The sequence below is a fragment of the Cibotium barometz genome, chromosome 37 (genome assembly GCF_041138505.1).
Source record: "Cibotium barometz isolate CiBa-2024 chromosome 37, ASM4113850v1, whole genome shotgun sequence".
NCBI lineage: Eukaryota > Viridiplantae > Streptophyta > Polypodiopsida > Cyatheales > Cibotiaceae > Cibotium > Cibotium barometz.
Genome location: NC_141082.1, coordinates 13,008,293 through 13,032,810, shown reverse-complemented (window position 1 = coordinate 13,032,810; position 24,518 = coordinate 13,008,293). Strand labels below are relative to the sequence as shown.

The following is a 24,518-nucleotide window of genomic DNA, read 5'->3' as shown; positions in this document are numbered from 1 at the left end:
TAAATCTCCTTGAATTTCCAAACTTCCTTATAAGGTTTTACACTATAAGCACTATGTATTATAGAATTATTTTGGCAAACTAGTAAAGGTTGTCACATGTGGGGCATGACTTGGGAATCCATTGACCACGGCGTGACTTGGGAATCAATTGACTCCCTAATCCTCATGATTCCTTACATGGCCTCACACAAAATTGAGATATTTTTGGATATAAAAATCCTCCTAGTGTCTAAAATGGTTTCCCTTGAAACAGAAATTCAAAAAGAACTTTCCAATGTGCAATTGGAATTAATTGAAAATAGGTATAAAGGACCTTAGCCTAAGGGTCCAAATTTTCAGAAATTTTTGGATTATGGTCCAATTAAGGTTCCTATGGACCAATAAGATTAATCCAAATGTAGGGAGGAGATGTCTTCCAAGATTTGGTTGACTCTCTCGGTTTGACCATCGCTTTGTGGATGATCAGTTGTACTTATACTTAGCATGGTGTCCAATCTCTTGAACATAACACGCCAGAAATGACTATTAAACTTTGTATCTCTATCACTAACTATATCCGCAGGTAACCTATATAGTCGATAGATATTCTAAATGAATAGCCGTGCTAACTCAGGCGTAGTCACTGTCATTTTTGTCAGAATAAACCAACACATTTTTGTTAACCTATCCACGACTACCCAAACCAGATTGTGGCCTCTGCTTGTTTTAGGTAATCCAACTATAAAGTCTATCGAGATACTCTCCCACTTGCCATTTGGGATCTCTAGTAAACGACCTACTTTTAGGCGTTATACTTTATTGACCTGGATTTTGTGGCATTTTAAGACAGTCCTAGGAGTCCTTACTTAAGCCAGACCAATAAAATTGTTTCTTAACTAGTGCATGTCTTCCGTATTCCAGGATGACCAGCACTCGAACTATCATGACATTCATATAAAATACGGCGCCTAATGTTTGAGTCTAAAGGTATACATACTCTACCTTTGTAAAGTAAGTAACCGTTTATCGATGGAAAAATTCTTCCAACGATTTCTTTCATCACTCGTAAGTGACATGTCTCCTCGAGAGATGTCTCCTTGAGACATCTCTCAAGACTTACCGCTAGTGGGTGTCTGTCTTGTTAACGAGGCTATCTTTATTTATCATCAAGGGATCCCTCTTCTCACGACGACACTCCACACGTGGGCATAATGTAGATCATCAACGTACTTCCCCTTAAGTGATTCCAGAAAATCACTCTTAATTTGAGTAAAACTCAACTCGTTAACCATGGGCATGCAACTCAGTAAACTAGCTACCACATTGTAACATCCTTTTCTATATCTCAGTTGAAAGTCGAACTCCTGGAGAAACTCTGCTCATCAAGCTTTCCAAACTGGAGCCATAGCTATGGCTACCTTAAGTTTTTCAAAACTTCTTTGCTAGGAATCCCCCCAAATGAAGGTCTTTCCTTTTCCTTTATCATTGGAATAGCTATCTTAGCATAATCTCGAACATACTTTCTATAGAATCCGTACAAACCAAGAAAAATTTGTAATTCTTCTAAGTTTGTGGGATGTGGCCATTTCAATATGGCTTCAACTTTCGTTGGATCCATATGAATGCCATCTTTCAAGATTATGTGACCCAAGTATTGGATTTCTATTACGAAGAATTCACATTTGTTCTCTTTGGCATAAAGTGAATGCTTCTTGAGTAACTCAAATACTTGTAAGTGTTCGAGATGTTCTTTCTTAGTGTGCAACTATAGATCATGATATCCTCTAGAAAAACCATGACAAATTTTCCTAAATAAGGTTTCAAGACACTATCCATGGGTGTCATGAATGTGGTCAGAGCATTAGTCAAACCGAAGGGCATGACTAAAAACTCATAGTGACCAAACTTAGTTTGAAAAGCAGTCTTTTTAGACATCTACTTCCCGAATTCTCACTTGATGATATCCAGATCGTAAATCGATTTTCGTAAAAAGTAATTTTTCCCTTGAAGCTGATCAAACAACTCATCTATTTGTGGCAAAGGGTACTTATTCTTAATCGTAATTGTATTCAACCCCCACGGTAGTCTATGCATAGTCCCCCATCTTTTTTCTTCACTAATAGAATTGGTAAAGCCCAAGGCAAAGTGCTTGGTCGAATGAATCCACTTTTAAGGTATTCCATTAACTGTCGTTCTACTTCTTGTGCTTCCTTAAAACTAAGCCGATAAGGAGGCTTACTTACTCGCTTTGATCCAGGTATTACGTCAATTGGATGCTCATCATCTCGGACAGAGGGTAATCCTTCTAGTAATTCATTTGGAAACACATCTTTAAATTGTTGTAACAATTGCTTTAAGGATCCATTTACTTTTTTATTGTTAACATGCTTTAGTTGAAAAGAAGTCATGTAAACACTGTGCTCACTCAAACCACTTATGTTTATACATGTAGAAAAATAAATAACATAATCAAGAATCATGGAACACAAAAAGATGTTTTCTACTTTATTAGCTTTCACAAGGTGATTTCCATAGAGCATATGAGAGGTGAGGAGGGTACATCATGTTCACCTTGCAAATGCACTTTCTTAACATCTACTTCAAACTCAAAAGAATTATGCAAATAACTTCTAGACAAAGATGGACCAATGTTATATAACCACTCGCAACCTAGAATGACATCTGCTCGAGTGATATGCATAACCTAAAAATCTAAATGCATCCCATGACTTGAATGACTAATGGGACATCACAAACTACTATATCCCATACATCTTTATGATAACCATTAATCAAAGAAACCACATACTTATGGTCACTTGAACTTTCTGGAAACTTTAATTTCTTGACTAAAGTATAATTCAAGAAATTGTGCGTGGCACTATCATCAATCATAACTCATACCTTGTGAACCTTAACGTGACCATATATTCGAACCAACTTATGTGGTCCAAATGTTGGCACCCACATCGATGACGTGACACAACACTCAGCATGGTAAACTTGAACCTCTTTAAACTTACGGGAAGTCTCTAGAGGGAGCACTTAAATAGTGTGCACTTGCTTTTCTTTACTTTGATCACCCTGATTCTTCTCATTTTCTGTAAGACACTGTAGTTTACTATGACCATTTCCCATGCAGTGAAAACATAAATTTTTCCTTTTAGCTCTTTCAAATTTGACCTTGATGCTTGGAACCCTCGGACACACTAGGTGTCCGTTGTGCAGTCTACGCACGTCTTTTCTTTCCGACAGTGTTGTCGAAAATCTGAGCAAACTTAATTGCTTCTAAAGTTTTCAGCTCATTTTTCTTAACTTGATTCTTATAGTCTGAGTCTAGTCCGTGAATAAATCTACGAATCTTTTGAAAGTAATCTATAATTGGAAACATAATGAGTCAATGTGAGGTTTCTCATCTCATAATTGTCCCACGCTTCCCAATTACGATCCATCTCATTCTCAAGAAGAATTTCTTTCATGAACGCACTTTTCAAATTCAGCCCACGTAGTAGGCCAAGTTCTGGACTCCAAGCTCATCCACCACTTAAGCTCGCTTCAAGCACGCATATCGCCTCTAGAGTTTGGCGTAATTGATGCAAATCTTGCCACTTTTGTAAACAAGTGTTGACCACATCCTTATTGCATTCCTTCTCCTCCCCATTAAAAGTTGGAGGTTTGAGATCTTTTAGAATAGCATCAGCATCTCTAGGGTGAGATGTACCGACATTCATGTTGCCCCCTTGGGCGGGAGCTACTGGCATCCCTCCCACAAAGGCATGCTTACAGTGGTAGAAGCTTGTATATTATTCTTTAACTCATGAAGAGAGAGAAGTATCTTATCGTACTTGGTGTCAATGTCCAAAGTATGGTATTCTAGAGCCTTAAACTATTTAGTACTGACCAAATTATCATCAAGAAGGTCATCGTCTATCATCATGACATCAAGATCGACCACTGCCTTCTTCGTGTCTGACAAACGACTAGGATTTCCACTTCCATATTCATTAGGGTTATTAGAGTCCATATAGACCCTATAAATGCGATGCAAGAGAATGAATACAAGAACCAACCTCAAGTCCAAAGTACAAGCTCTTGGAAAACCTCAAGTCCATATAGACCCTATAAATGCGATGCAAGAGAATGAATACAAGAACCAACCTCAAGTCCAAAGTACAAGCTCTTGGAAAACAATCGCAAGTATTTAGCTCGAAGTGAATCGGTTGGTGCGATGCTGGAATTTGTAAGTCGTCGTTGAAAATCCCAAAACGCCACTTAGATGCTCCATCGCATGATGACATTAGGAAAATTCTGGACTCAAAAGAGGGCTGTTTCAACAATAATATAATAATAGACACATAGATTGAGTGACATGTAATCTACGAACGAGATTCACCGGTGGTGGGACCTCTGTACAAACCCACCCAAAACGTGGAGAAACTCTTATCTTCATGAAATATTAAAAAAAACCATCACCTTGTCTTAAAATATTTAAAACCGTTTTTTTGTCAGAAACTAACACAATAAAAGAATGTTTTCCACATTCCTGTGTTAGACGTGGAGCACTAAAAAATTCTTTCCACCACTCCTAGAACTAATGAAGCTTGAATGCTTGGAATAGATAGATACAGATTCTCCCGGTTATTCCCTCAACTTGGTTCCACTTTTGAATCTCGAAACATCTTTGCCGCCCAAAAGAACACACCGTCCCTCATTTCACCCTCCCTCCTTGATCCACAAAAGCGGTTAGCCCAGTCATCCACTTTCTGCTACTTCTTCTTTCTCATACGTCTGTTAATCTATCATGGCACCCGAAAGTGGACTGAAACGAGCAAGGAGCAGTATCTCATCTGTTGTGTTGTATAACATAAAAGACGAGAACGAAGAATGGATTCCCCAAGTATACAGGAAGTACTCTTGGGTCACTATGCAGCCAGGAAAACAAGGCCACTACCGAGTGAAGGGAAAGGCATCTGAAGACTTGGCCAAACATTGGAAAGGAAGGATCCTTGACTTTAAGATGGCACCAGGAGGGAAAACTGTCAAAGAAGTGTTGATCCAGCATGTATTCATGCAAAAAGAGATCAACGTGGGACCATTGGAAGGACTTCCAAGACACAGACCACATTGTAAGTGCTTGTGTTTTGTATTTCAATGTTGCAAATAAGGTGATTGATATACATTTTTCTGCCTTGCACAGATTTGTACCCATCCAATCTTCAGGAGTGGGAGCCTGCACAATGCTTGACGGGGTTCTTGAATGTCGTACATGGTGAGGTGGGGGAACTTCAATATGAAGGTCGTGCACCAAGTGATCTCGTAAGAAGTAGAACATATTTCTATGACTCATTTTATACCTTGCCCACTCAATCGAGTCGACATGGAAAGTTGGAACGTATTCCGTTGCCCGCACTTGATAGTCCTAGGTGGCCATTGCTTGACACAGAAGTGATAGAGTCATACAGGACCAAAATGTTTAATGATATTAAATGTGCTATGAAGCCTAGCATTGGTGCAAGAAATGTGCACTTAAGTTTGTTTGTTCCAATTGCATGCTTTGTTCATTTATTTTCTGATTGTAAACAATTGAGAAAAACTAGAACAACTTTTGTGTGCAAAGATGTAGATGAAGCCTGGCTTGATCATTTGTTTGACAAAGGTTGGAGAGTGAAATCATCAAAGGGAGATGATTTGATCGAATGTCGATTGAACACCTCCGACATTGCATTTCGGTGAGTGTTAAAACATTATAATGTATTTTCGTGAAACAGTTACAACGCTTATTTGATTATACTCGGAAAATTATCCTAATGATATTTTGGAATCAGATACTATATTGCCAGGCAACATCTGTGCATTTCATTTACTTATAGAAGGTGGCGATGGATGAACAACAACTGGGAAAGCATGGACCAAGATACAAGAGATGGCAGCCACTCTTGCTTGATAGATATAGTTATGATTCGACAGGGTCACCCATCTTTGACATTGGAAGTGGAAGAGAATTGGACTCTCGAATATGTTAGGAAGGAATTAGAAGTAGCTATTCAGAATCCTCCAGATCAATTTTGCTTCAAGCTCGATGGTCGGAAGCTAAGTAAAAGAAGAGAGCATCAGATCATTTGTAAAGATGTTGCAGCCCCACATGAATTGGAGGCACTAGAAGATATATGATGTGACCATGTATACGGTGACAATGTATTTTCCATATGCAATAAACTTATCTATTCAGAACATTGCCTTTGTAATGCTTTATTGTTTAAAACAATGTAATGAAGGCAAGAATTCCCAATTGAATTTTTATGTACACAAAAAAGGCTTAAAGTAAGAAAGCAAGCAGTGAAGGAACACAGTAGCAAATTTGATCCTCTGATTTTCAAATGATAAGTGTATTTACAATTGATGTTCTCTCTCCAATACATGTATAGCTGCATATTTACAAACGTACATTTGTTGGAAGAAGGAAAAAACTATTTATTACTGGAACCCATAGGTATCGGCTTCAGGATGGAGCCAGGGCTCTTCTCCCAAGTATGGAGCCCATGTAAGAGGCTCAGGGGGGCCTATCCCCCCTCGTGGATTGGGCGGGATGAAGTCCACTGGCCCGTCTGGAGGCATAACTTCAGCGACCTCGATCAATTTCGCAATCGTTTCCTCCCTAAACGTTTGGACGTCTAGGTCCACGTAGCGAGACATTGATGGAAACTGCCATCACAATTCATCAAGGCATAAATAAGATCAACATGACAATATATAAGAAGATAAACAAGAGCACAAATGCGTATGGGAGCTGAAAATGCTTACATCCTCTGAAGGGAGCTGAAAAATGCTTCGTAGCAGCAACATTGCATTAAGTGCAACCCTCCACCCACAGCTATAGCCATCTTCTTGTTTGGGGACACTAACCCTTCGGATGGTCGATCGATCCAGGGTGTCGATGTCCATGCTGAGGCTCTCGTAAGCTGCCATTAGTTTCTTGACTCCACTGTAAACAGAGACCAATCATTATCCTGATCAATCTGGACTTCTAACTCAAACAATAATATGTATCTTAATGATTTTTACTTACAGCAAAACATTTCCATGGACACCAGATGTCGAATTTGCAAGGTAAATGACATTTTCTTGCACGTCGACTAGTAGAAGACTCCAATGGGAACTGCACAATAGAATTCTATTAGTTTCAATCCAAAGGAAGCACTATATAACTCGTGTACGGTGATTCCTATAAACATCATGCGAGAGAGAGAGAGAGAGAGAGAGAGAGAGAGAGAGAGAGAGAGAGAGAGAGAGAGAGAGAGAGAGAGACAAACTCACTTTTCATGATATGCCAAAAAAAATACTCGGGCATCGTCCAGCTGGACCTCCCGAAACCAGTTCAGCACATCGAGGTACGGAACTGACTCTACTAGCAACAGTGTTGAGACCAGTGAATCAATCTGGAACACTCGTTGCTGTACATCCTCGGGCAATAGCGAAATAACAAAACTTCACAAGGAAACATATCAAGAGTGAGGCATCAACTTTAAGAGCCAAGAATGAAAAATTGTGGGAGGACAGAGAAAAGAGTATACCTTAAAACACATCTGAGCACTTTGTCGTTGACTTCAGTTTTGGGATCAAACAAAATGTTGATTTCTTCAGCATGAATCGGGAAATAACATCTATGCCCTCTAATATTAAAGGGTACATAGAACTCCGGCAACAAAAATTGCAGCGCCTCCCGATTCATGGCGTGGAGTGCGCGAACATTTTCCCTTTTTGTTTGCAATGCAAGCATTGCAGCTTGATGTTCCCTTTGAGCGCTTGTCATTAAATTTGCCCGAGTCTGATGCTCATGATCTGGACCTCCCTCGGTCACCTCTTCAATTCTCACTTTTTGTACAGGACGGACATCCAAAATTTGTAACATTCGTTCATCAGTAAACGTAACTGGTCTAAGTAATTTATCGTATCTGAAACGAAGGGCTACTAGGCTGAAAAAATCTTTGTTCATTACTGTCACCCTATGTGCGTGGGCAGCAAGAACGTAACTATCCAAAAAAAATTCGATCATCCAATCTTCTGTGGCCTCTTGCAAGCAAAACAAGGCCGATGCCTTCCACCTAAACAAAATTCCATTCTGCTCACAAATTCTCCTGGCAAGCCTCTGGAAAGGCAATCTGGGAATAGCAGCTGTCGGGTGCTTCATAAACTTTTTGATTTCTCGCAGGGCTGCCGAATGCTCTGCGAAACGCCTTAGTCTAGGCTGCGTTTTGGACAATCGGGAAGGACTGCTTGATTTCCTTGATCTTGAGGCTTTCAGAACGCCCATCTTCTTCCCAGTAGATGAGGGAGCTGCATTGTCAATGGGTCTAGCTGTATGCCTTACACGAGCCATCTGAAAACGCAAGAAAAAGCAGAAAACTTTGCTATTCAGTAGTACACGATTAACAATTCACCATAAAGCGAGAGAGGGGGGCCAATAAAGCAATATGCACTTCCTCGCGTTATGGTGAATCCATTCACCATAACGAGAGATGAAGGCCCACAGAAACACAATAATCCTTCTCGCATTATGGTGAATTCATTGACACCAATAAGAAGCGGATTATCGTGCATTCTTTGAGCTTCGATCTTGCGTTATAGTGATTTGATTCACTATAACGCGAGACTAAGAGCCAGTCAAAGCAAAACAATCCTCCTCGCGTTATAGTGAATCGATCTACTACAACGGGAGGAGGGTTCTCCCGAATCTCTTACCATTCCGTCTTGCAGTTTGGTGATTCGATTCACCATAACACATAGAGCAGTATTGAGATTCTAATGACTCGTCGTCTGCTTTACGGTCAATCGAATCACCATGACAGAGGGCAAACAGTCGAAGAGAAAACAATGGCAGAGGGCAAACAGTCGAAGGAAAAACAAAACAATCAAGTTTTATACAAGAAACTCACAAAACAATCAAGTAATACACTTTCATCACATTCTATGACTGGGAATGGATGGAGACTGTCGTGTAGGAGGTGATTTTATTGACACCAATAAGAGGTGGATTATCGTGAATCCTTTGCCCCTTGGTCATGCGTTATGGTGAATCGATTCACCATAACGCGAGTCTAAGGGCCAGTCAAAGCAAAACAATCCTCCTCGCGTTATAGTGAATCGATTTTCGCGAATCTCTTACGTTTGCCTTCTGCCATGGTGATTCGATCCACCATAAGACATGGAGCTTATTGAGATTCTAATGGCCCGTCGTGTGCTTTAAGGTGAATCGAATCACCACGGCAGAAGGCAAACAGTCGAAGAAGAAACAATGGCACAGGGCAAACAGTCGAAGAAAAAACAAAACAAACAAGCAATATACAAGAAACTTACAAAACAATCAAGTAGTATACAAAAACTTACATTTCTTGCGTGCGAATGGATGGAGACTGTCGTGCAGGAGGTGGAAAGTCGGTTCAGTACTATGGCGGTAGTCGGAAGTCACCTGGATGCAAGCAGGAGGACGGACAAGGCAAAATCGATAAGAGGACGAAAAGGTGGCGTGATTAACGGCTTTGATTAGTCTTTAGAGCGACACACGTGCTGGCGGGCTACTAGGGCGACTAGGCGGCGCTGACGTGTCGCATAGCATTAAAAAGGGCTTTGATTAAACTTTATAGCTTGTACACGTGCTAGGTACACGGCGGGCTGCCACGTGGCATTCATGGAATGGCGGGTGAAAACGCGGCGCTGACGTGTCGCGTAGCATTAAAAACGGATTTTCTAGGATACTCATCTCATTTATTGCCTCTCTTGGAGTTCGTATTCTCATTTATCTCCCCACCAACGGCCTTCATCTCCATCAATGACTGACTATCTCCTCCAACCCTCCTTCATCAATCATCCTCCTGTATCCAACATCAAAGACAAACCTCCAACCTCCTTCATCTCCATCTCCTGCGACGATTGTATACAATTCGTTTTCCTGGTATTTTTATCTCTTTTGTGCTTCCTTCTTCTTTCGTTATTTCGTTGTTTTGGTTTCAGTCATGGAGAACTTCTTGCTTTGTCTTTTCATCGCGTTAAGGTGAATTGAAAACCTATGACTCCTCGCCTTATGGTGAATTGACTGCGAAGAAGAGTATTTTAATTCGTTTGACACCTCCTCTCTCAGTATGGGTACTGGAGAACTATCTTTATTTTTAATTCACCATAACGTTAGAGGCGTTGCCAAAGGATGATAAAGTCGTCATGTTGCGGTGAATCAATTCACCATAACACGAGAAGAGGTCCTTGACTTAGCTGCAATTTTATTTGCGTTAGGGAAAATAGATTCACTACAACGTGAGGAGGAATACCTGGATTCCTCTGGCATCTCCTCTCGCGTTATGTTGAATCCATTTACACCACACAGAGATTTATTGTTTAAGATCGACTGTCTCTTGATTCATTGCCTGAACTAATATTTGCCATGTCTTATCTACAGACTTGAATTCAGCCATGGCGCAAGTTCAAGTCGAATTTGATGTGGACGAAGAGATTAAAGAAACACCTGCAACTCTATTATATGACTTCCTCTACAAATGTCGACATCATGATTTGCACCCTGCAATTTCGTTGATGTTCAATTGCGATTTTTCTCTGGAGGATACATTGTCTAGCCATCATGGATACTTCGAAGAGGCAAAGCAAGAGTTTGACGAGCTCACAAATGAAGAACCAATGATGATTGATGGGAAAAGTCACATTCATTTTAATCTCAAGGTGTCGCCGGAGAAGAAGCAGAGGTTAAACAGGGATTGGCACAAGGTGCCATGTGATAAGAAGAGAGCTTTGGTATGCCCTTTTCACAAAAGAAAATGCCGCTTGATGGAATACTCTTACGCCTTCTTATGCTTCTTGCACATGAACGTGCAATTAACAGATGAAGAATGTACAGAGCCGCATGCAACAAATGAAAGTGAAGACACGATTTCTCGTCAGGCTAGTCCCACAATTGAGGATGTTGCTGAAGAGGAGGACACTCCTCATGTGATTGAGGAGTTCAATGTTGAAGAAGAGAGGAAGCTCAGTTCGGTGGTTGATATTGAGGCAGTTAGAGAACAAAACAGTGATGTAGGTCAGCTTGTGATTGAGTCAGATGACTCCTCCCCCATTCCAACGCCATTACTCCCCTCCTACCAAGTAGGAGATTCAGAGTATATATTGCTGACAGACATACAACATGTATTTAACTTAAGGGAGGACCATTGCATAGCTTTCATTGCCCAAAATCTGGAGGTCGATGACAATTTTGTAGATGATGATGGGATAGACAAGTACTTACTAGTGGATAGCCATGTGAAGGACACCGAGTTCCTATCTGCTGCAGCAACACTAAAGATGATCTATGCTGATGCCCTTAGATATGAAGGAAAAGATGCCACAGAGGAAGAGCTACAAGAAGCAAGGGACAGACTGAATATCACCAACATGGGAGGGTGTAGGGATGTGCCAAATAAGTCAGCGGAAACCGTTCCTAGTTCGAGCACTAATTTATGGCAAGACGCCTTGCTTGAAGCAGATGAGAACCAAGAGGTTAGTTTTTTTTTTTTGTGGATTTGGCTTTATCAACTTTGTCCTGAAATGTTTGGTGATGTTGTTTCTGGCTAATGCTCCTTTATTTTTTCAGTTGGAAATATATGAAGACACATTCCTCAAACGTGCTTCAGGCAAGCGTATGGCGGGATTGGGCCACGATTCGACACTAGGAACATATATACACCGCCTAAAATTCCCTCAAATTGTGATATTTCACGCTAGCTTCTCCAAGGACAATGCCAGTTTTCCTCTGATGGCGATAAAGACTTTATCCAGGTATTTAGGTGGCTATCACTTAAGGATGAATGCAAACAAGGCAATACTTCTGGAGCGGCAAGCAGCTGTTCGAATTTTTGGAGAGGGACCTGGAGTATATTCGTTAAGATGTAAATATTATTTAACATATGCTGCTTACGGGTTGGCATGTGGAATCACAGATCCTAATCTGTTGAGTGATTGCGGGAAGAAGCATCTTCTTAGAACAGCAAGGCCAAAGGTCCCTGTTGTGCCATTGATAGAGGATGAAGAAGATGATGCAGAAACGTCAACAAAAAAGGCTCGGCTGGGGGAAGTCTTTGCTCCAGATTAACAAATTTAGATTGTTCCAGTTGCTAAGAAGTTTTGTCATATTTCTCAATACTCTTCTTGTTTACCATTACAAACTATGAAATGTATGTATATTGGAAACATTTATATGGGACATAGATGAAAGCTCTTGTTCTTTTAAAATCTTTCACAGTTACATCATTGTTTTACAATATATATTTCAATGATCAATTTTCTTCCACACTCTGCCCTGTCTTTGTCGTTGTCTTAGCCATTCAGCATGATTCTGCTTTCCCTGTGAGGAGACATATATTGAACGTCTCCGTTCAGCCTGAACCTTTCTTATTGCACATGACACAGCTGATTCAGCATGTTTGATCTTCACACGAGCCCTCACTTGAATCCGCCTATACCACCACTGACATAGTTGCTTCATGGGATTACTTTTCTTTATTCCTCCTCCATGTTGAGTGGCCCTTTGATAGGCACAACGTGCTTGCCAATGAGATCTTTCCATGCCTTGGGTAGACCAAATCCCAAGGCTTCCAAACTCTTCCGCAAAAAAGGTTCCATGTGCATGCAAAATGTGCTACAAATGCTCAACAACAACAAGACATTTAGTATCGTACAATATTTTTTGAACAACAAAAAATACTCAAAGCTGTAGGTTTTCAAGTAATAACCATGTATTGTGTCAAGTTTGTCGCACCCCATGCCTTTTCATAGCTAGTGTAGAACTCTGTCACAACTGCCTCAAATTTCTCAACATCCCCATCTTCAAACCTTGCTTTTTGCAACAAAGGTGCTAGGCGATCAAGTGCCAACCACGCTTTGGCCTTTGCCACCCTTGCTTGTCCTGAAGAGCCTCGATCAAGTACAGCTGCATGAAGCTTCCTCCACACCTCAAAATCTGTACCCAGATGACCTCTCTGGGTATGATTAGATAAGAACTTTCTGGCTTTTGCACCTCCAAAACATGGTTTGCTAGGAACATTTCCGGTCTTCCCTGATCTTCTCAAGTCCTTCTCAATCTTCACTTGACCACAATGTAAACCTGCATCTGAAAGCACTTGCTCTATTTTTTTAATAGTTCTTTCACTCTCTACTGCTGGTTTCATATTCCATGAAAATTCGATGTACATGTAGACTAGTTTCTCAATTATTCTAACCAGCGCATGCAAAACACAAATATGAACTCTGATCAAAGGGATAGGAAGAATTGGATCCCAATTAGGATCCACTCCTGGAGCATCACGATTTGGGGGTTCACGCCTATTACTGATTGCATTTAGGCATTTCCATTCTCTCTCTTTTCCTCCTTTGGAGACACCTCGTTCGGTCATACAATACAGGCAAGGATACTTGGCCATTGCTCCTTGGGAAATACCAAACATGCATTTCAAGGTTTTAAGATCTGCAGCCAGGTGCCATTCAACCTCATATTCACCATATCCTTCTACATAAAGCTTTTCGCCATTCGACTGCTGCTGGATAGTGGAAGGAAGCTCAGTCTGGTTGAAGTACCACTTCAGAATTTCATGGGTCTCTGTTGGAACCTGTTAACAACAACTGTTAGATTGTCTACAACATCATAACAAGAGGATAGCAACATAATATTCTTTATTTAAAAATGGATAGCACGTCACCTCAAATGCAGCCAGCCACCAAATCTCATTTTCGGATTGTACACTAAAGTGCTTCTCATCAGCATTACTGATACTTGCATCCAAAGCTCTATTCATTAAAGTAATGCTAACCCTTTTCAGCTTCTGTCCTTTGATCACCTCACTCTCATCAAGTTTCAAAACAAATTTCAGCCTTCCATTGCACTCATGTACACTGATGTCATAAAATTTCACCATAGCCATTTGTAATTTCCGAACATCCATGATGAAATTGTTGAACTCTGTAAGCTCTATAATTTTCTGTTCCCCGCTCTTTTTAGTCACTGTCAATGTGCTAGACACGTGACAAGGCTCTCCAACAAGTTCGACCATTCCCAAGTTGAGAATATTTCGAGCTTTGTTTACGTGAAATGGTTTTGGAATGGGAATTACTGTTTTTTTTCCAAGCTTGCAATTGAAACCCTCTTTAACTTTATTAAACAACATCCTGTAAGACTTTGTGCTTATACCAGCCATGTCACATATACCTTGTGCATCTGCAGGCGTGAATGCTTCACTCACCTCCTGCAAGGATTGCTTTGCTATGTCTGATCGAAGTCTTGCAAACTTAGGATGCTGTATTGCTGACTCCACGATGTCTTTTGTCAGAACTTTGCCAAATATATCAGAACCTTGCTCTTTTGGACCCACAACATCTGTGACCATCCTGAAGCAACAACGATTGCTATTTCAGTCCACCATTCATCTAACTATACCACCCCCACACCCAATCCCCCATCTCCAAAAAAGGAACTAAAGATGAAAATGAAAGTGAGTGCTCAAAGAAATTTAAGCTCAAAGAAATTATAGATCCCAATACCTGCAAGCTTTTACACGACGCTTCCATTGGCCACCTCCAACATTGAGTTCTTCCAATGGTTTGATCTGTCTCTTGCGTAATCGAGCACCCAATGGCGTGTCTTTCAAATATTGCAATTTTCTGTTGAACTTTTCAAGTTGTTTTCGAAGGTGTGCATTCTCACTCTCCAATGTGAAATTGTTGATTTCTCGAACTGCCAAAATTTCATTCTTCTCCTTAATAGTGTCCTGCATCTTACAAATAGTCTGCTGCAAATGATCAAACTCTTTTTGTAACCCAGCACAAACTTTTGCTTTGTCCTCGTTTGAAGCTTGCAAAGCTGTTGTGATCGATGCCAAGTAAAAATTCGCACCTTCAAGCATTTTTATCCTGGCATCTCTATCACTCAAATGTCTTTCAAAGATACTTTGACATTGGCCAAACAGTCTTTTGCAATAACCAAGCAATCCATTTTCACCCTCACACACAAACTTGAAGAAACTTGTCAACCCAAAGAATGATGGAGATTGAGAGGAGGTTGGATCTGGTGGGTAAATACTACCATCCAACCAAAGGTCCATATTTTTCTTTCCTTCATTTCGAAGCTCAGTAATGCGGGCTTCGCATGCTGGCCTAGACCAATTTCTCTTACAGCAGGGAGCATAATCGGATTCTACTTGGAAGTGGATGTTCACCTTTTTCCTCTTTTGCTGCACAGGTTCCATTGCATTGTTCTGTGCTTTAACAACACCAAAAAGCATCATGAACTCACACTTTAACCAAAAAAAACCAAAGATATTACACTTATCTCCCGTGAAGAAGATTGCTTCATTAAAACCAAAAGACAACATCACTAAATAATACCTCCTTGTCCATCAAACAAACTTGTTGGTATCCTGGATGAACCAAAATGTACAGAGTACTTGTAAGCACAACCCTCACTTGAAAAAGGTAAGAAATGGGATTGTTATTCATGCACAAGCAGGTATGGCGCATGAAGAACAAATACTTTTCCATCCTTTTTCAAAACTTGCCGCCTTGAGAAGAAGAGAAAATCAAAAACCTCCCGCTCAAAAAAATTCGGATTTGGAGTGGTTGTGGTTGTGCAATCGGGAAGACAATGAGGGAGACAATGCAAGATGATGGGTTGCAGGGACGAAGTTCGGTTCAAGTTTGGTTAGCAGAGTTGGCTTCGTTACATTCAAAAGTGTAATGAAGAAAGAGAGTGGTGTCTTTTTTCAATAAAATAAGGCACCATAGTGGGAATAAAAAACTATACTCAAGATGCATTGTTTTGAATTAAAAAACACCCTACATATCAGTTAATGGAATAAAGAACTCAAAAATGACGCACGTGCCCTCCAATATTATATGTGGATTTATTGGCTTGCTTTGTCCACATCACCATCCCAAGGGATCTCTTACAAGGCCCCTTTTTGAGTCCAAATTTTCCCTAATGACAACGCATGATGAACAAACAGCTAGTAAGATACCGAGGCTAGGCAACCTGCTCCAAACAGTACACACCAAAGGGATGACTCTTTGAAGATGGATTGGCAGTACGATCGGATGCTCTCATACCAACACTAGGTTGGTCGACTGCAGGAGGCTAAGAATCACCAAAGGCTCAAGAGCTCCACGATTTCTCCACCCAACCATTCCAATCTTCCACACGGCTCACCTAAGTTTGGACCCCTCCTCTTTTAATAGCCTATTGGCCCTTTTCCTGTGCCCAACCACTTTTAGTGCCTCGTCACCCTTGAGTCCATTTACCGGTCGTATTGGCTCCCCTAAACCTCGCTCGTGTACCTTGTCCGTACAGTTGAGCTCTTTCGGCTCCTGGAACTACCGCTATCGTGACAATGAGGAAGAAGGAGAGTACAACACAATTAGGTCTATGTGCTACAACACAAACGAATAAGGCATGATTAGAAAACCCTTAAACATGTGCATTAATGGCATAAGAAGAAGCTATGAAGTTGTATCTTTGTATGCAAGCGTGTATATGTAGAGCTATGTGAGTCATAAGTGTGTATATATGGAGATATGTGAGCCACGCCACGAGTATATATTTGGTAACAACTAGAGATAGTTGCATCAAAAAATAACATGATTACTATTAGCTCCTTTTTCTTCTTCTTCATTGGCATGTTTTAATTCCCTATAAAATCCTCCAACCTGCATGATTGATATATGAAAATAAGCCATTGAAACATACCTTTGTACACAAGTATGTATTTTTTGAGCCATACAATTCATGTGTTTATATTCATCCGATAAATACGTAGAGGACACCACATGACATCAAGCTTACTTTTAGCGACATGTATTTGTTGAGCTATGCAATTCATGTGTCTATATCCATACAATAAATAAGTAGAGGACACCAAATGACATCAAGCTTGCTTTTAGCGACACTTTAGAAGAAGAAGGGCTTCTTCTTTGGGATGACAAAAAAAAACCCATCACACATTGGACATGATTAACACTAGAAGAAGAATCCATTGAGACATTAGAAGAAGAAATCACTTCCAAAGAAGAAGAAGTAACAAAAAATTAAGAGGAAGCTCTTCTTGTGTGTTACACATGTCCTAAAAAACCTCACAAATCCATTATGCATGATTGGCATAAGAAGAAAAATCCATTAAGGTTTACCTTTGTATGCAATATGTAGAGCTTGCTTACTTGCTTACTTGAAAGGGATAAGTTGTAGTTATATAGAAAAATACCTTTGTATGCAAGTGTGTATATATAGAGCTTCCTTGCTTGTTGCTTGAAAGGGACAAGTTGTAGTTATACAAAAAAATACCCAAAACACAATTGAAATTACTTATGTTTCTTGAAAGGGCCAAATTGTAGTTATACAAAAAATACCCAAAACTTAAGAGAAATTGCTTATGCTTTGTGAAGAAAGATAAAAATAGGTTAAGCACTTGAGGGTGGAAACTTGCTTCTTAAAAATGCATTGGGGCATATGTAGTCCTTGGAAATACTTATAGACACTGGATCCTTAGTTGGCTTGTCCTCACCCAAAGTGGATGTAGACTTGGTTCTTAAAGGTGTCTTAAGGTTTATGTATTCCTTAGGGTGGAAAAAATACTCATGGATACTCATAAACAAATCCTTATTCAAATGGGTATCATAGGGTGGAAAATTGCTTCCAAAAATTTAAACCCTAGAATCTAAATCTCATAATGTAAACGCTATGTCCTAAAATCTAAAACCTGAACCTTAGACCAAATTGTAGACCGTAAACCTTAGAATCTAAATCCTCAACCCTAAATCCTAAATCCTAAACCTAAGACGTTAAACCTTAAATCCTAAACCCAAGAACTTAAACCTTAAATCGTCAACCAAAAAACCTGGACTCTACCCTAAGATTTAAATCCTAAACCATACACCTTAGACTCTAAATCCTAGACGAACCCTAAACCATACACCTTAGACTCTAAATCCTAGATGAACCCTAAACCATACACCCTCGACTCTAAATCCTGAATCATCAACCTTAAGACCCTAGACCTAAACCCTAGAGCTTACACATTACATGCTAGACCCTAAATCCTAAGTTATAAAGCCTAAACCCTAAACACTAAAGCTAAACCCTTAACCTTGAACATTAGACTCTAAATCCTAAACCCTTAAACCTAAACCCAAGAGTTTAAATCTTAGACCTTAAACCTTGAACCTTAAATTTTAAACCTTAAACTATTAATTCTAAACCCTAACGTTAAACTTTAAACTTGAAACTATTAATTCTAAACCCTAACGTTAAATTTTAAACCTGAAACAATTCTAAACCCTAACATCAAATCATAGACTCTAAACCTTGAATTTAAACTATCAATTATAAACCCTAAGCTTAAATCATAGACTCTAAACCTTGAAATTCGATTCCTTAACCCTAAACTAAAAAACCTTAACCCTAGGCCCTAAACTCTAAATCCTAGGACTTAAATCATACAACCTAAACCCTAAATCTTATAATCTTAACTTGAAACTTGAATCTTAAATCGTCAACTCTAAACCCTAAACCTTAAACTCTAAAACCTAAATCCTAGGTCCTAAACCCTAAATCTTAGAATCTTAACTTGAAACTTGAATCTTAAATTGTTGACCTTAAACCTTAAACTCTAAAACCTATAAAATTTATTCCAGACCCTAAACACTAAATACTAAACTTTAAACCCTAAACCCTAAACCATAGACCGTAAATCGTAAGCCCCAAAACCTAAAACCTAAAGCCTAAAAAGTTCTGATCAAGGGGTGCCATTTGATTACCCACCACTATATGTATGATGTACCCTAAACACCAAACCCGAAAATTTGAAATCCAAAGCCTAAACTTCAAAACTTGAAACCTAAACCTTGAAACTTGAAACCCAAAGCCTAAACTTTAAAACTTGAAACCTAAACCTCAAAACTTGAAACCCAAAGCCTAAACTTTAAAATTTGAAACCTAAACCCGAAACCCTGATTCCCACCATTGAATATCCATTCTTTGGAAAACCCTCTCCACTGTAGCCTATGTGAAATAACACTCGTAATAATCCTTGAAAATTATCATCGTAATCATCCTTGCAATAATCCTCACAAATTAGGAGAGTTATTGCAAGAGTTATTATGAGGCTTGACATTTTTCTATTGACTAACGAAAAAGAGACTTTATTCTCCCTTGTAGTATAATAGAGATGTAGTGTGTGACCTTAATACGATTCAAAATCAAGGTAGTTAGCTTTAGTGCTATAATTTGTTTTCTTTCTAACTAATGAGAAAAACAGTAAGATTGGAGTGCATGCGGTTTCCTTAATCAGTTTTTTAATGATTTGCTGAATCTACAACTAAAAGTGAAAAAATTCCTTTTTTTGTTATTGTCTCAAACTTGCACCTTATTTTTCCAATATGACTAAATATAGAACTTAGTAGGAATAAGAGAGAGAGAGAGAGAGATTTCGTAGGCACGTGTTGTGCCTTGTTGATCATGGGAGGGTTAGTCTAGTTTAATGAAACACTTTTAAATCTCCACTAAATTGAGATTATTTTAGATATTTTTCATATCCATTAAAATTTTGAGCAAATTCTCAAATGGCACGAATGATAACTGGTGGTTTATATTGCTCCCTTGGTATGGTTTGTGTAAAGATCTTAAAAGACACAAATGCATATGTTCACATAGACAAGATGATTAAAAGCTCCTTCTTTTTAAATTCCTCTTAAACTCTTGTTAACCAATTGAATATATTTTGAATTTGATCAAGCATTATCAAACAAAGATAAATTAGCTTTGAATTTTCCACCTAATGGGGCCACCTTAAGTTGTTACAATTCTAGAAGCTAAAGTTGACTCTATTTATTACACGTCATAGATGCCCACTCACACACCATCATTATTATCTACAAGCATATAAAGATAAAACTACAAATTGGTATAAATGTTGCCACCAAATAACCTAAAATCTCTCTAACACAACTAAAAGGTTGGAAGCTAAAAAAAGACTACTTTCCATTTGTATCTAGTCATACATTTCTTCTCTTACATACCATTTACACACAAAGGATTATAAAATTTATAGAATTATATTACTCGCATGGTGAGGTTAAAAAGCATCTTGAGATTCCAAGTGGATGGACAAACTGAGTAGCAAAGCAGAGGCAGCTTCTCTTTTAGAGTAGGGTTCGTTTTTAATGGCATGAGTAGGTGGGGGTTTTATCTTTTTGAGATGGTGGACAAGAATGCCTTATCATATCCACGACTTATGTACTCATGCTTGCATGGAAGTGTGAACATACGGCAATAGTGTGAAGATACGACAATAGTGTCCACCCAACTTTCTCACGTCTGGCTATGCATATTCCATTTGCATGATCATTACTACATGTTTGTATGTTATGTGAAAGGTGCCTTAAACAAACAAGTACACTTGAACTTATGCATGCTTTCTAATCTATATGCAATTGGCTTATAGGCCTTTCCCATGACCCACATAACTAGGCTTGGGGTGTGCTAGAAAACTTGGCTGTAATTGTGCCAAAAGCTGCCTAATTGCTGAGAACTGCATTATAAACTTGGCCAAAAACGTCATTATGATGCTATTGAAAATCAAAATATCGTGGGAAGCTACACATCTCTAACCTATGAGGCTATGTGTGAGAGTGAGGGCCTTTACACATACAAAAGCTCAAGAAATGAGAATTCAACCTAAAAGATTGTGGGCACCACGTGCGAGGAGATGAACTGGTGAGTTTGCTTGGGAATGCAATTGGGTGGGCAAGATCAAACCAAAAAGCGGGATTCTTTCCCTTTTGAATAAAAAACCTAGCTCCACCCAAGGTATGGAAGCCACTAATAATAGGGCTTGATAAAAGCATTTTTTAAAAATCGGTCAAAATAAGGATAGGCTTATTTTTCTAGGCTAAATTTGCATATTTTGTCGGTATTTCAACAAAAAACTAGTAAATTTGAATCGTTTTTTCTACCCGGTTTTTCCGAATTTTGGCAGGAAAAAATACATTGAATTGCCGTTTTGTCGAGCCCCGGCCCCTTGCCCCTAAGTTTTGGACATGTAAAGTGGATTGTTCCCCAAACTCATTAATGGCATGTACTATGTGCTGAAGTCATGGTCATTGGTGAGCATACACGATGACGACAGCCGAGGACAGATATCATGCTTGTACTTTTATGGCTTTTGATCCACGGTTAGAAACTTGGGTTGGGACCTCGTCGGCAGTAGCTTTTTGGATCTGATGACTTTGGGCGAATTCTGCAACGGCGTGAGTGGTCTTTTATTTTAGGGTCTACTTGTTTTGTTAGCAGTGATCGCCCACCTTATCTTGTCCTGTGAAAGATAAACCGGGAAGGTAAGCGGTTTTCTCCATCGCCCACTACACACTGTCTTGGAAAAATTACAATTCTTTGTTTTCCTTTGCTTCTTTGGAATGTTTTCTTCTTCTTGACTGTATCTTGTGGCCTGCCAAAGGGGCTCACGAGGGCGATCTATCACTGAGCGGTGGCCTTAGCAGCTGAGATCCTCATGCCTTTCGGAGGCATCTATTTTCGCATACCTTGTTATGAATCGGCCCCCCATTTTCCGGCCAAAAAAGCCTGTTGGGTTCGACAGTGAGGGCAAAAACAGAGTTGGGCGCTTACCCTACTCGTCAATTCAGCACATTGTGTTTACTAGTGAAGGCAAAATCAGAGTTGGGCACTGACCCAGAATGACTCAAAACCATACAATATATGTGTACCTGCATTTGGATAATTGATTTATGGACTTGTTACCCTAGTTTGCCATAGTATCACAGAGTTTTGACATCGTGCAGAAGGTGCGTTTTTCGGCAACGTCATGGATGGCGCAACTGGCAGTGATGTGGAGCTCATCTCCAAAACCCTTCAGGTGGAACACAAGATTTTCTACTTTGACCTCAAGGAGAATCCTCGTGGCCAATACTTGAAAATCTCAGAGAAGACCTCTGGTTCCAGGTCCACCATCATAGTGCCAGCCTCTGGCATCAGCATCTTTGTGGATCTGTTCAAATACTACGCGGCCGGAGACAATCCAGAGCTTTCCGGCAAAGACGCAGCCCTCCAGAGTAGTGAGGTGCAGCTGGACACGAAGGTCGTCTTTTTATGATATCTTCCTTAGGTTTTCTTATTTGTATGATTTGTTTATACTGAGCAGGGGCTAATGTGACTTATTGCTTACTTATGTGGCAGGTGTTCTATTTTGATGTGGGACATAATCAGAGAGGTCGTTTTTTGAAGGTAAGCATTTGAGTTACATGTGAGCATGTGCATGTCCTTGATATGCTTTCAAAGGTCTATACGGCCACTATTATGTAGAGTTAGATGATGATGAAGAGCTTTTACCTGATGCAAGTAGCTATTGTAGCTATATCGATCAGTCCCGGTGCCTAGCATGTCTTTGAAGATAGATGATGAAGGCAAACCGCTATGGCACTATGTAAAGAGCCACTATGCCTTTCAAATTTAGAAGTGTATCGATTGTAGAGCAATGAATTAGAAGACACGTCCAAAAGCCCTTTTGGGTAGAGGTTGCAAGAGCATACCCAAACTGGCAAGGTGAAGGCAGAGAGAGACGACACAAACATGGGATAATGACTTGTGCTCACCATATAACTTTTAAGCTCACACTATATATAATGTAATCATCTTTACAACCACATAAGCATCATAGCTGAACACTCCCCCTTTAAAAGTTAGGTGGTTGTAGCATCAAGAAGACTTAGAAGCATCATCGTCATGAATCAGTACGACGTCCTGCAAACCCATAAGTTGCAGAAGATGTTATCTTTTGGAAGTCCAAACATTTGATTGTCTTGTAAGGTTGGCCGCAGCTCATTTATGAACTGTCGACTTGCTTCGTATGGTCAACTGTCTTGTGAAGCTGTAGAAGGCTTGGAATGGCGAATGGTTTTGTGTGACAGTTGTGTAGACTAACAATCTGTACAAAAAGGGCTCTAACAATGTGGACAAATGTGGGCCTTTATGGTTTAGGGTTAGGAGAGTGCCCTTAAAACCTCAACTTTTTGTATGAATACCTCATAATGGAAACATAGCACCTCATTTGGTGCTCATTTGACATTTGGATATTATGCAAGGCTCAGTGGTTTTCCTTTGGATTAGCTCATTAAACATTACTTTAATCATGGATTAGAGCTCTTAATCTAGGCATTTCTACTGCTGGCGATCAAAGATGGGTGGGTTTTTTTTTTTTGGGGGGGGGGGGGGGGGGGGCAGTGTTTTATCCTCCTCTCCTCCTTCCCTCCCATTCCTCCTCATCTCTCCCCTTTACAACTGACAAATTCTCCCTCCCTCCCTCCCGACCTTTTCCCTCCTCCCCCCACTCTTTCTCCTCCATCCCACCCCATGCCCTCCCCTCCAGCACCTTCATCTCTCTGGGTGCAGATGCTGGAGTGCCATCACCAGGCTACTACTGCAATGTCATAAGCTGCCGGTCCCCTCTGTGTGCTACTGGTGCAGAACCACTGACTGCCCATCTGCATTGGCTTCCATTTGTGGCACTCCTTGGGCTGCTTGCACTTGCCCGTGCTGTCACTATTTGGTTCCCTAAGCAGGATTAGCTATGATGTAAGAGCAACATTAATTCCAAAAGCTCTTTTTTGGGACACAGTGTGACTAGCCATTGTGTCTATTTTTAGCCCATATGACTGGAACTACTTCTACTCTAGTGTGGCTAGAGGCGGATGGCTCTGCTAGTGTGACTAGTACTCCACATCTCCATTGTGATTGGAGATGGCTAATGCGATTAGCTGTGTGTGCTCTCTACTAGTGTGACCAGATGAGAGGCTAGTGAGATTGGCAGTGATGTGCCACGAGTGTGACTGGGAACACATACACACCAGGGTACCCTAGTGTGACTAGAACCCTGGGATGGATACAAGTTTTGAGAAAAGGGATTTCCAAGTTTCATATGCATGTGCATTGCTCATGTTTGCATGTACTGTCTGACCCTCTTCCGTCCCTGCTTTGGTGTAGGAACTAACTACACCGGTTCCTGTTCAAGGAGACAACTAGCCTTTGCATATAAGCATGAAATTCACACAACTGTACCTGATTTTATCTGATGAGAGCATTACCATAGTCTGCAAGAGAAAGAGAGAGAGAGAGAGGCTGTGGGGAGCAAGCTCAACCCTCAATACATGAGTTGCAGGGCAAGGGAGTGCACCACAATAGCTCTTAACCTGCAACAACCCACCATAATGCTGCAAATGAGCCTCATTCAGCCCAAAATCCCACGCTTCCCTCTTCCCAGTGTGGAAAATGCACATAAATTTGACACTTGGCACAATTTTAAGCCTTTTCCACATGCAATCTTCCAAGCTAAAAATCTCCTAACTGGTTCACATTCTCACAACAGTCCTTTGCCAGCTTTTGGTCCCCTTGACATTCCGCACAAACTGACGCGAACACTTTTCAATTCCGACATTGCCCAAAATAGCAGTTCCCT

At 40.2% G+C, this 24,518-nt stretch overlaps 1 protein-coding gene across 3 annotated transcripts in view; it reads left to right on the top strand.

Annotated features, from left to right (window-relative positions):
* Nucleotides 1-21,217: 21,217 nt before the first annotated feature.
* Nucleotides 21,218-24,518, top strand: part of LOC147616967 (transcription factor Pur-alpha 1-like) — a 30,173-nt gene continuing 26,872 nt past the window's right edge. Inside the window, exons 1-5 of one of the 3 annotated variants that reach the window (XM_086776616.1) lie at nucleotides 21,249-21,387; nucleotides 21,507-21,663; nucleotides 21,850-21,923; nucleotides 22,010-22,145; nucleotides 22,244-22,291. In XM_086776616.1, coding sequence (XP_086632742.1) covers nucleotides 21,598-21,663; nucleotides 21,850-21,923; nucleotides 22,010-22,145; nucleotides 22,244-22,291 — 324 coding nt within the window. In that variant the 5' untranslated portion in view covers nucleotides 21,249-21,387; nucleotides 21,507-21,597. Of the gene's footprint in view, nucleotides 21,388-21,506; nucleotides 21,727-21,849; nucleotides 22,146-22,243; nucleotides 22,292-24,518 lie in introns of all 3 variants that reach the window. The other 2 variants (XM_086776615.1, XM_086776617.1) reach the window with 2 other exon arrangements.